Source organism: Macrotis lagotis, chromosome 8 (assembly GCF_037893015.1).
Source record: "Macrotis lagotis isolate mMagLag1 chromosome 8, bilby.v1.9.chrom.fasta, whole genome shotgun sequence".
Classification (NCBI taxonomy): domain Eukaryota; kingdom Metazoa; phylum Chordata; class Mammalia; order Peramelemorphia; family Peramelidae; genus Macrotis; species Macrotis lagotis.
The window spans coordinates 136,581,118-136,594,787 of NC_133665.1; the positions used below are offsets into that span (position 1 = coordinate 136,581,118).

Here is a 13,670-nt window from a genome sequence, read left to right on the forward strand (position 1 = left end):
CCCCAAGTTGCTAGCCTCTCTTCCCATTAAAATGATCTTTTTTTCTCTTGCATAGGTTTTGCATAAATTTATGTGTACATGTTATTTCCCCAAAAGAATGTAAACTTTTCGAGGGCAAGAACTGTCTCCTTTTTGTCTTTTTATCTGTAGTATGTAGCATAGTGCCTGCATACAGTAGGTGCTCAATAAATGCTTGCTAATTCATTAATTGCACCACATTGCCTCTCATAAAAGAAGGATCACAATCAGTAACGAAGGAAGCCTTCCAAATGGAGCAGGTCCAACTTTCTGATGACTTTGCCACCAAATCTTTCTATGGAAGCATTCTAAAGTGATGGGACTCACCCAATTGGCTCTTTCTTGGTGAAGGTCAGATTGCGATTAGGCCTTGCTTGGTTAATGGGGATGGTGGTACCCTGGAAATCAAACATAAAGATATGTCAAGATCTTCAACCCTCTTTCCCCTTCCCTCTGGCCAGTCAGGTATATATTGTCCACTGGATATCTTGGCAATTTGTCCTTGGCTTGGGAACAATAAGTCAGGTATCCCTTAACCTAGAACGTGTCTTGAATTTGAACATGAGCGGTTGTGACTTTGTAACCCCATCTTTCTTTCCTCAGACTCTTATGGGACCCTAAATCATTCAGGTGGTTCTCTTTTGCCTCCATCATTTCTTCTGTAAAGTGGGTGTTGTAATTTGAGATTCTTGTCACTTATTGACTTATTAACTCAGCAGGAAGATAATCCCAGGGAAAGGCTGTGGCCTCTGGGCTTTGTAGAGTACTGTGCAGTTGTGGCAGGCATGGGTATATTGTAGTAGAGGAGTGGGCTTCCTTCCTTCTTCCCGTGTGACTTCTCAGGATTTTTTCCAAGCCTCCTCCTTTGGTGAAAGATGAGAGTGGAAAGTATATTTGATGGGAAGTCAACTCATTTATGTAGAAAAACTATGGGATTCTACTCTAGCCAGGTCATTTTTCTGCTCAAAAACTCAAAAAACAAGGAACCCCTTGTTTCCTAAATTCTTTATTGGCATTCAAGGCTTTCTGCAATCAAGTCCTCACCCACTCACTCACCCAAATTTTTCCCACATTACTTCTCGTCATATATTCAACATTCTAGAACCTTTGTTCATATACCTCATCAAATCCTTTCTCTTCTCTTTGCCTTTATCCCCTGGTCTCCCTTTCTAGAATGGATCTTCTCTTTCCTTCCCCTCAATGATTTTCTTATGAAGTTCCTCTTTCTATGAGATCCACATAAGATTCCCCTAAACTATTCTATCCCTCAAGTTTCTCCTAGCACTTTCAGCTAAGAGCTGATGTCAATTTAGATCTCAAAGGTCATCTCATTCACACCCATCATTTACAGAAGGAGAATCAATGTCTAGAAAGTTAAGAGACCGTACAAGTAACAATGAGAATGGTAGAGCTGGGGATTGGGAACTATTGCCTCCATCTACAAACCCAGGGTTCTTTTCACTATGTAAGCCACATTGCTTTTCACAATGTCTCCTTTATGATTATTTTACTTTTTCTTGTACCATAGTTATTTAAGTGTCCATCTCTTCATTAGATAACAAGCTCTCTAAGAGCAGGTCCCAGGTCAGTCATCTTTCTATCCCTACCACTGAGTTCTCTATGCAAGAATGGAGAGATATAAGATATGATTTAAATTTCATGAAAACTTCTATCTTTGATATCTTGGGGTTTTCCATTCTGAAGGGCTCAAGCCACTAAACTCCCTGCCTAGGCAGAGGGAAACTTGTGATTCCCCTTTGTTTCCTAAGGAGTCTGGTGCCAATTCCTCTTTCTTCATATCCTCAGAGAATCATTTTATGAGGGGACCTTGACCTGATCCCTGGGGATCCAGACTTTAAGAGAGGAGGTCAGATTGGTGATGCACAGGTCTGATGGATCTCACCTGAATTTTGTCACACCAGCCTGCAAAATAGCGGAAGGTTTGTATAGACATGCCCACATGTGTTTTCAAGGCCAATGTGTATACTGCTCCTGAGTCAATGGATTCAATGGTGGCCAGCTCTTCTTGATGTTCCTCCATGAGATCAGCTAACCTGGACAGACCAGAGGACAAGAAAAGGAATGGTCACTTCCATCTTGCTCTCCAGCCACCCACCACCATCTTATTTTCCCTATCTTTCACTGTCCGGTCTAGTTCCACCCTCCACCAAGAAATCTTCCCTAACTATACAATAAAGGATCTGATGACTCTACATGTAGAGTTTATACCACACATTTAAAGTCTTAGAATTAAGGATAGAGGATCATAAATCTGAGAAGAAGTTCACAGGCATCTAACCCAATCTTCTCATTTTTACAGAGTAGAAAATTAAATGATTTCCCCAGGATTATCAGTTAGCTATTGGGAGAAATGGGACTAGAACCTACATCTCCTAACTCAGTACGGTGTTCTTTCCACTTAAATAACATCATTCAATTGTAAGCTGTCTTGCAAAGTTTATTAATTCTTATGTAGTGAAATTATGTGGATGGTAAGAACACTAGTCTTACAGAGAAAAAAACCTGGATTCAAGTCCTGATTCCACTCATAAGCTAGGTGACTTTAGAAAGTCAATCCCCATCTTTTCCATCTCTCATTCCATAAAACAAGGAGGGATGATCTCTAGAGATCCTTCTGATTCTGATCCCACCTTGATCATTAACACTTTGAAGGCAAAGATTAGGTCTTGGGCACTTTCCTGCCCATATTCCTGCCTTTCTGGAGAAGGGCAGATACATGATGTTTGGAGGAGGCAGAGCCTGAGATTAGTTCCCAAGGAGACCCTAACACCTTGGGTAAAGTTAAAAGAGCACTGGATTTCAAGACCAATGACTTGGAAGACTACTTCCTTTCTCCAGGCCTCAGTTTTCTCAACTATAAAATGAGGGAGTTAGAATTCAGGGATATTGAAGGTACCTTCTAGCTTTGAAGCCCCAAATTCAGCAGTTTTCTCATTTCTAAGTCAACCTGTTGGTTATTGAAGTCATCAAAAATAAATAAAAAATAAATCGGGAAATGGTACAAGACTGAGAATTCTTTTTTAAAGTCATTTTGCTAAGTGCTTTAAAAATATATTTCATGGGGGAAGCTAGGTGGTACAGTGGATAGAGCACTAGCCCTGGAGTCAGGAGTACCTGAGTTCAAGTCCAGTCTCAGAGACTTAATAATTGCCTAGATGTGTGGCCTTGGGCAAGTCACTTAACCCCATTGCCTTAAATAAATAAAAGTAAATAGAAATATATGTATATATACATATATATATATATATAATTTGTAAAAATTTGGTCACCCTCACAATACTATCTGCTTCTGTTGATTGATACACACACACACACACACACACACACACACACACATAAAATATATGTTGAGACTTTAGAGGACATATAGCCACCTCAATTTATCAGATTTAAAAAAGTAGAGAAGGGGAATGACTTGTTTAAAGTTTCAGTGCAAGCTTACAGCAGAACCTCTTGCCTCTTTGCAAAGATGGGGGATTATAGGTGTGGAACATTGCATAGACCACCAGACTTGGTTAATAGGGGTGTTAATTTTACTGAACTATCTCCTCTCTTTTTATTTTCTGTTCCAAGGGGAAAATGAACTCAGTAGTGATGTGGGGTATTGGGGGTACAGGGTAGCATGGAGGAGATATGAGGGAGGAAGATTCAGAAATGAAAGTGATGTAAAATCAAAGGACATGGAAATAAATTAGAATAATGAGAAGAAGCAGCAGCAGAAAGTTCATGGTGTGGCTGTCTCTCCAAATTTCTAATTCAGTCTTCTCAAATTGTGTATTATTTAAAATTATATTTTATATTTTTTAAATTAAAAATCCATTTTATCTCCCTACTACCTCTTCTCCCACCGGAAAATAAAAACCCAAACCAAAATCTTTGTTACAAACATGCATAGTCAAACAAAACAATCATGTTGACCATGTGTCTCTCTCATATATACACAAATAGGCATATACACATACATACATACATAATACACATAAATATACCCATCAAAACAACCTGTTTTATGTACACAATACATGTGTATAAACAAACACATGTGTGCACACGTGTATGGGTTTGCATGTACGTGAATATGCATACACTCAGATTCTGCTTCTTGGGTCCCTCACTTCTCTCTTGGGAGGTGGGTAGAATTAATTATCATTGATCCTTTGAAGGCTGCCTTCGGTGACTACTAGGAGAACACTGCCCCCTGCTGTACATGTGGGCCAGCCTTCCCTTCACATCTCCAGATGAAACCCTTGGCTGCTACAAAAAAATGACTTTCATTTCAAAGCCCTCTGGAAATTCATTTGCATTAATTAAGAAGCAGTTTATAATATTAGAATGTTGGCATCATTCCTGTAAGCTGTTCAACAACAAGACTCATGCTCTCCACCTGCTTGTCTGTCCCCCAGTACATGCCAGGGTCCCTTCTCCTAGCTCAAGTTTAATCAAAACTGACTGATTGCATTGATTGATTCATCACATCCCACCAGGGAGGACACCAGGCGGGTCAGTGTCTTAGCCACACCAACCTTCTCCTTAAAACTTTCCAGAAAGAGATGTCATTCTCCATTAGTAATGTATCCCTTCCAGCAGATGTTGAGTATGATTTTATTTTTTTTTTTACCTTTGCTGTCATTAATCCCATCCCTACTTTAAATGATAAATGGTGTTCAGCAAAGAGTATAAAGGAATAAATCCTTCTGCCATTTTCAGCATGTCTCAGGTATTGCTTCACCTCATTCACACCTGGGCTCTCCAAGAACTTTGTTGTCCCTTCTTCCTTCTCATTTGTCATGTTGCTGACCTGGGGAAACCTCCACCCTGGGGTCTTCCTCTCTTCACTGGCATTCCCACTTTAAAATTCCCCCATATAGTCTATCTTTTCTCATTACAAAATGATCTCTTTGTGGGGGAGAATTGTTTTGCTTGCTCCTATTTGTATTTCCAATGCTTAGCATGTAATGGAATATTGATTGTTGTCCTTCACTCTCAGAGGACCAAAATGATATCGCTATGTCCAACTGTGGCTGATCAGACCAATGCAAGCTTGGAAGGCTCTACCACAGGTCAGAAACAAATAGTCCATGTGAACATTTGGGATGGAGCTATCTTTAATTAGCCCATAAAAGATACCAGGGTAAGTTAACTGAGAGAGGAGATGTTTCTGGAATGCTTTGGAATGTCTGAATGTTCCCTCCCCTAAAACCCGCCTTGAAAAGGCAGTTGGAAAATTGAGAGGAGGACTACTTTGAGCCCTTATCAGCTACCACTTTAAGAGATTAATTGGCAGCAAGACCCTCAAGGAAGTGGGGCACAGGAAGAGGGGAGAGGAAGAAGGGCAGGAGTAGAGAGAGACAGAAAAGGACAGATGGGAAAAGTGCCAAAGTTTAATATTACATCACTTCAGAGGCCCAGCCTTGCTTCTAAATGTATCCAGCCTTTCATTCGATGCTCATATAAACCCCAAAGATCATCTTCCTCAGGCTGAAAACGTCTGGCAGAGCTGAGCTGGAAGGTGTCCCAGAATTCATAAGGATCAGAAGATTTAGGACTGGAAAGAACTCCAGAGTTCATCTAATCCGCATCTCACTTTCATGTGCTTGTCATGGCATCACCTCCCTGATGTCATGGTCCTCTTTCTATACCCATATCCATATCTGGCCACTGAACCTAATGGCTCTGGAGAAAGTGAAGCTGGTGACTTAGCACAGCACCTCTTCACTCAAATCCATTTCATGTGCTTGTCATGGCATCATCTCTCTGATGTCATAGTCCTCTTTGAGAATGAAGGACAAATATCATCTCATTTTTTACAGCTTGGGTACCTAAGACACAGAGAGGGGAACTAATTTATCTAAAGCCACATAGTAAATTTGTGGTGGCATCAGGACCAGAATCCAGGTTGTTTGGTTTCTAGTCTGATGCTTTTTCTAATATTTTTCAGGGATATTAAGATCTTCTGGTTTTGCACTTTTTCCCCAAGGCCTCCTTCATTCATTGAGTAGTGTCTGAAATTCTGTTCTTGGAGTTTTATTCCCATTAGCTTGATGCTTGTTAAAAATGCTAGTCCCCATTGCAGGGTTCATATTCTGAGCTGTTCTCTACACTTAGAGTGAGCTAGGACTTGAGAGAAGATTTGCTAGTGGGTCTGGAAGGATTTGGGGGCATTAAGCACCTGGAGGGGAAGTAGGGCTATCAGGAAAGAACTCAAAAGCAATCTCAATCTACCCCCTCCTCCCAACTTGCTCCTTCCATCTTTAACAGTTTTTTCTTCTGGTTCCATCATTCACCCAGTCTACCATGTTTGAAACTAGGTTTATCTTTGAATATGAGAAGAGAAGGAGGTGGGGGATCACCAAATCGTATGGATTGTACTTTTCAAAATATCCTTCATACCTATCTCCTTTGTATTTTTAGGACTATCAGCTCAGTACCAGCCCTCATGAGTACCTGCCTGAACCACATTTTCCCACATTTATTTTTTTCCCTTTGTCAATTCATCCTTTATAAGACACATCAACTTGATACACGTTTGTCATGGTATTCTTTTACTCAAAAATCTTCAGTGCCTCCCTAGTAAAGTTTAAAGTGCTTTGCTGGGCATTCAAGGCCTCCCACAACAGTGTTAGCCTATCCTTTTGATCATTATCATATTACTGTGCTTCAGACATTCTAGAATCCAGGAAACTCAGACAACTCTTCTCAAGTATTCCCAGGTTTTCCAGTCTCCATGCCTTTGCTCAAGCTGTTTTCCCTAAGGACAGTTTCACTTTTGCTTCTGGATCCCTAGCACCAGGCAGTATGACACCCATTCCCACTTAATATATGTTTATGGAGCTGAATTGAATTATTTCTATTTAATAACTCACAGTGCCTAGCCCAATCCCTGAATAACAATAGAAGCTTAACATAGGTTTGTTGAATGATTGGGGTAAATACATGGGAAACTAAGGCATGGAAGTCCATTTCATGGTCAGCGGCATATGGCAGCCTTATTTTCTACTAAGCCTGGTTTTCTGTTGGCCATAGAAGGTGCCATTTGATCCAGTCATTCAATAACTTCTATGTTCTAAAATTCTAGAATTAACATTCCATGTTCTAAATTTTAAAGACCTTTTTAGCCCTAAATTTTGTATAGTCCACTCCAGTTCTGACAGTCTATATTCTAAAATACCTTCCAGCTCGGACAGTTTAGGTTTCACGGTTTCTTCCAGCTCTGAGATTTTATTTTCTAAGAACCCTTCCAAATCTGACAGTCTCTGTTCTAAAAACTCTTTCAACTCTGGGAGTCTATGTTCTAAGAGACCTTCCAACTAGGAAAGCCTATGTTTTAAGGTCCCTTCTATCTCTGACAGGCTATGTTCCAAGAACCCTTTCATCTCTGACAGTCTGTGTTTGAAAATACCTTCCAGCTCTGACAGTTTAGGCTTCTTCTAGCTCTGACCTTCTATGTTAGAAAGTTTATGTTCTAAAGACTCAGCTCTGGCAGTCTATGTTCTAAGTCGATGTTTTTTCCAGCTATGAAAATGATGTTTTAAGGTTCCTTCCAGTTCTGCCATTCTTTGTTTTAAGAATCCTTCCATCTATGACAGTCTGTGTTCTCAAGACTCTTTCAGTTTTGACAGTCTTATGTTCTAAAGACCTCCCAGCTATGAAAGTCTATGTTTTAACGTCCCTTCTAGCTCTGACATTCTATGTTCTAAGGACCCTCTTATCTCAGTCTTATGTTCTAAAATGCCCTCTAACTCTGACAGTTTAGATTTCAAGGTTTCTTCCAATGTTGGCATTCTATGTTCTAAGAACCCTTCCAGCACTGACACACCAAGTTCTAAAGGCTCTTTCAGTTCTGGTGTTCTATGTTTTAAGGACCCTTCCAACTTTGATATGCTATCATTCTGAAATTCTGTGATTGGTTGATGGAAGTCAATTGGCATTTATTATATTTTCTCATTTGTTAGCTTTCTCCATATATTTGTGCTATTCTGCCAAGCCCTCTGGTTCTTTTGGAATAGCGGATTCCTTGTTGAAGACAGGGCCTGGGAAGAACAACCTTGGGTCCCCTTTCCCAGTGCTTGGGTCTGAAACCCCAACACTCCCAGAGACAAGGAAAGTTGCTCTGCTTACTTGTAGAGAAGTCGTCCTCTGTCTCTGGCGTTTATCTTCCCCCACACTCCATTCTCAAAGGCATCTTTTGCTGCGGCTACAGCCTGGTCCACATCAGATATCTGGGCAAGTGACACTTTGCAAATAGCCTATGAAAAACAAAGCCAGGCACAAGGTTTTCTGAGAGGCCCAAGGCTCAGGACATCTATCCCTAGGATCTTTGGGGGCACTCAGACTAGAAGTGGTCTTGGTTGTTCTGGTTCCAGTTGAGGTAAAGCAGTCAGGAAGAGACAGGAAACCTTGGAGTTTTCTAGCAGTGCTGTGACCTTGGGCAAGTCCCTTGGGACCCTGGGGACATTTCTCCAATTCTTTTATTGATGTTTTAAACTCTGTTTCCACACTTGTGAGAAGACTGCAAGTCACTTTGAGGGGTACTTTTATCTTTTTCCAGCTTGGTGGCACAGTGAGTAAAAATACATGGCATCTGAAATCAGTAAGATCTGAATTCAAATTCAACCTCAAGAACTGTGTGAACAGTCACTTAAGGTTTATCTGCCTCTGTTTCCTTGATTGTAAAATGAGGATAATAATGCATCCACCCATCAGGGCTGTTGCAAGGATTAAAGGAAATATTGGTGAAGTATTTAGGTCAGTGTTTGGTACTTGGGAGGCCCTTAATCAATATTTCCTTCCCCTCCTTCATGTGATCTTAGAGAAATTATTTGTTTTCTCTGTGTCTTACTTTCCTCATTTATATAATGAAAGGGTTGGACTAGGTGACCTCTAGCTTTCCTTCTATCTCTAAATCTATGATTCTATATGATTCTAGATGGGAGATGAAGTAGGCTCATGAAAGATGGGGGGGTGGAAAGTCAGATAATAATTACCTTTTTCTTCTCTTACTCTTTCTACATCACCCATAAAACTCATTTTTTGTGAAACAAGCAAACAAATTGAGGTCCTTCCTCTTAATCTTTGAGGCATCAGATATCTACTTCTTCACACAGTGGTAGTAATTTGCTGCTGCCAAAGAATTTGTTAATTTTTAATCTCATTTGAGTCCCCTAGTCATTACCTTATAAACTGGACAGGGCAGTGAGCATTTATAATCTTAATTTAACAAATGGGGAAACTGAGTAAGACTAAATAACTTATTCAAGATTTCAGAGCAAATGAGGGATGAGATAGAGATCAGCACTGAATGGGAAGAGGAAAGAGCTAGGCCTGCCAGAACTCACAGTTCCATCTGTTGGGTTGATGGTTTCATAGGTCTTAGCTCCTTCAGCATCCACAAACTTCCCATTGATGAAGAGCTGGTGAGGCATACGAATGTTCAGGTTGTTGATGGACTTCTCCACCTGAGAATGAAAGTAACTAATTCATTCTTGTCTCTTTGAAACCCAAATGGGGTTTGGGCTTCAAGTCTCTTCTTTGCCTCTTGGACAAAGGGTATTGTTGAAAGGGCAGCTGAAGAGGGAGAATTGTTGAAAGTTGGTCTATTATTCTCAGTTTCCCCTGCTAACTGTGTTATGGGGTCAGAGTTACAGTTGAGTAATCTCCATCTGCAAAAATCCCTAGAATGTATTATAAACTCCACATAGGGTCTCAACTCCCTAACTTTTTGTCAGCCTGAAGATTATTTTACTAAATAAAATACCATCAGTTACTTTGGCATTAAGTGGTAGACAATGGAACTTAGAAGGAAGAAGCTTCATGGAAGTAAAAAAGCTACTATTAACTTTCTTTTCTCCCTGTTCAAAGACAGAAAAAGAAAGAATTAGTTGCATGGCCGATAGATCTCTATACACACTGAACTTCCATGACTTCATGACTATCATTACTCAATCAAAAGGAAATACATTGATAAGAGGTTTCCCAAATTTTCATGGGACACAAAACTGAGAAGGAAAGCCAACATATCTCATGACAGTGTCAGGATCTGAAGACTCTTGACAGTATGAAATACTGAACTGAATCTAATGAAAAGAAATATAATAAGGATAAATGTAAAGTCATCCAATTGGGCTCCAAAAATGAACTTCCAAAATACAAGATGGGGGAAGAATGGTTAGCAGTTCATTAGGAAAAGATCTGGAGGTCTTAATGGACTGTGAATTCAACCCAAGTCAACAAAATAATATAGAAACAAAAAAGTTATTTTAGACATCAGGTAAGGGGGAAAACTTGTTAATGATTAGATAGCTTTTCAAAGATGGAATGGACTGCCTTAGAAAGTAGTGAATTTTCCCTTGATGGAAGCCTTCAAGGCAAACATTGGATAATTACTTATCAACCATGTTATCAAAAGGATTCATATTTACACGTGGGTTGTACTAGATGGAGGTTGAGGTACCTGTTACCTCTGAGATTCTAGGATTTCCTCAATTCTACATTCTACAATGAGAGAGGGAACTTGCCTCATAATGTGGTACAGTGTGGGATTGGGGTGGGGGGACAAGCAGCTGAATTTGGATTTAGAGGAGCTATGTTTGAGTCCCACTTTGCTATTCACTGTCTGTATGACCTTATTCAAGTCACTGGACATCAGTTTCTTCAATTGTAAAATAAGAGGGTTGGATTAGGTGACCTAATTCCTTTAAGATCTCTTTAAACTGAGAAATGGGTAATTCTAGGTGTAGAATGTAGCATTTGGGTGTGCTATTGATTGGTAGTTGGATGTCAGAGTTCCAAGGATTCTTAGCAACATACACATTTACTGCCTGCCTAGAATACAAACTTTTAAACAGAAAACTTTGGAATTAATTTTCAAATGAGTTTGTATCAGAGACAGAATAACAAATTTAAAATAATAGATGAAAAGTAAAAACAAAGTTTTCAAATAAAGGGTTCAAGTTACCTAGCATAAAAAATTAATAAAACAGGGCAACTTCTTTTTTCTACTTCCAATAATAAACTGTTTTGTATGTTGCCCTGACTAAAAAGTCTCCATTTCTCAGACCTTGGACCATTGGCATAACAAAATGTCAAGGTTTTTCTTCCTCTATCATTGAATTAAATACAGGTAGGAGATATAAGAGGCAACTAGGTGGTACAGTGGATAGAACACCAGGCCTGGAATCAGGAAGATTTGAGTTCAAATCTGATCTCAGACAGTTACTAACTGTGTGATCCTGGGCTTAACTCACTTAACTCTGTCTCAGTTTCTTCATCTGTAAAATTAGCTGGAGAAGGAAATGGCAAACCATTCCATTATCTTTGCAAGAAAACTGCAAATGGAGTGTTAGAGATTTGAACATGACTCAAATGACGGAACAGGATACATAAGACTACCCTAAACCTGTTCTTACTTTGATGCTTGCACAGTATCCCTAGTGAATATAGAAAATAAGGCTATGGAAGAATAGAATCTCAAATGAAGTTTTTAGAATTCTCCAGGAATTTTGATCCCAGTCGCCATTTTGGCTTCCAAAGGACATAAGTGTCATCACCTTATAGGGCTTGTTTAGAAGGGCCTCATACTTTGGAGAGGGATGTTATTCACCACCTACATAGTCTATTGCTTGTTCTTCTTCTCCATCTTCTCCTCTCAGTTTTCTAATCAGCATCTGAATGAAGTCCCCAAACGTAGTTGCCATATAAACATCTTCATTCTCTAATTCCAGGCCATTGCATTTCAATTTCACTTCTTCTACGAGTCTAGAATAAAAAGTTTGAGAATAAATGGCACATATTCTGTATATTCCTGCATCGGCAGAGATCAAAACTAAATACTAAAGACCAGCAAGATGGCAAAGATCAGTCACCTTTATTATTATTTACTCTTATTGCCAATTCCATATTGCCGCCATCATCTTCTAGCACATGGGACTGAAGTTCCACTATGAATATGGGGTTCTGCTATGCTTAAATAATAATGACTAAGTTAATCACTAGCCAATAATAATAGCTACTTAAAAGAATGCAAAACCCTTTAAAACATCTCATTTCTCACCTGTTTCTTCTATCTTTAAAAATTTATGCACATACAACCATCAGTCACCGTGCTGACAAAGAACGGAAGCAAATGGAAGTTAACAACAGAAACAAGCATTACTTTGCTGCAAGGAGTTTTTTTGGGGGGCAAAAGGCTATCTAGGTTAATCAAGGAAAGCTTTCTGAAGGAGGATTTGAGCTAGGATTTAAAAGGAACTGGGGTCATAGTTTAAAAGGGATCATGATAAACTTAAGCATGCACCACAAGTAGATGGTCAAGATGATGCCAGGAGACTGGGTCATGTAAGGGACAATTGAGGACTGCTGAGCCTGGTGAGATGAAGACGCGAATTTGGTCTTTGGGAAACTGAAGGATTATTGGGGACAGGAGATATATGGTGTAACTACAGTGTCCCTTTTAGTTAAAAAATATATAATGGGGGTGGCTAGGTGGTGCAGTGGATAGAGCACCGGCCCTGGAGTCAGGAGGACCTGAGTTCAAATCTGGCTTCAGACACTTAATAATTACCTGGCTGTGTGGCCTTGGGCAAGTCACTTAACCCCATTGTCTTGCAAAAACCTTAAAAAAAACCATATACAGTGCTAGTTGCAGAATGTAGCATTTGACTGTACTATTGATTGGCAGTTGGATGTCAGAGCTTAGGATAGAACCAGGACAATCTGGGGAAGGATGGAGTTATAACAAGGAACAGAGGAGGTCAAGTCAAAGGAAGCACAATTCCTTTTATTTGTTTATTTATTTTTTAAATTTTAATTTAATTTTAACTCAAGTCCTCCTGACTTCAGGGCCAGTGCTCTATCCACTGTGCCACCTAGCTGTCCCTCAGAATTTCTTTTAAAGATGAATACTGTGGCACAATAGAATGGACTAGAATAGAATACTAAGAGTATTGTCAGTGTTTAGACTAGGACTTGGAATTAGGAAGACTTGAGTTTGAGTATGGTTTCAGACACATACTAGCTGTACGACCCATGGCAAGTCATTTGACCTGTCTGCCTCAGTTTCCTCATCTATAAAATTAGACTAACAGTAGGCTACACCTCACAAGGTTGTTGTGAACAATGAGATAATATTTGTTAAGGCTTTGTAAACTTTAAAGTGTTGTATAAATTCTAGCTATCGAGTCCTCATTTTCGTTATTGTGATGATGCTTTTATTGTTGCTATTTCTCTGTCACTGAAATTATTCAGGTAGAGGTTAGATGACCTCCTGTCAGGGAAAGATATAAAACAGAGGTTCTTCTAGATAATGCCCACCCTTCTCCTTTGACAATTTGTGAAGTGAATATTCATTTTACAGATGAGAAAACTGAGGCAGACAGAGGTTAAGTGACTTGGTCAAGGCCACACAGCTAGTATCTAAAGTTTGATTCAAATTCAGATCCTCCTGATTCCATATCTCATTTTCTTAATACCATATCACCTAGCCACAATTTCCCCCCAAGAATAATGTTTTTTAAATACATAAAATATATGGGATTACAAAGGGAACTGATTACATTGAAATACTTATTAAAATATTATTTCCCAGATTCCAGGTAAAGAACTCCTTCAAGGGAAATCTTGAATGCGGGTGAGAA

At 39.5% G+C, this 13,670-nt stretch overlaps 1 protein-coding gene across 1 annotated transcript in view; it reads right to left on the bottom strand.

Annotated features, from left to right (window-relative positions):
• The window catches only part of LOC141496199 (cytosolic 10-formyltetrahydrofolate dehydrogenase), a 65,080-nt gene that overhangs the window by 32,330 nt on the left and 19,080 nt on the right, over positions 1-13,670 (bottom strand). Inside the window, exons 9-13 of the mRNA XM_074198450.1 lie at positions 11,646-11,793; positions 9,375-9,494; positions 8,158-8,285; positions 1,922-2,072; positions 346-416 (exon numbers count right to left, since the gene is read on the bottom strand). Of these exons, the coding sequence (XP_074054551.1) occupies positions 346-416; positions 1,922-2,072; positions 8,158-8,285; positions 9,375-9,494; positions 11,646-11,793 (618 nt within the window). The remainder of the gene's footprint in view (positions 1-345; positions 417-1,921; positions 2,073-8,157; positions 8,286-9,374; positions 9,495-11,645; positions 11,794-13,670) is intronic.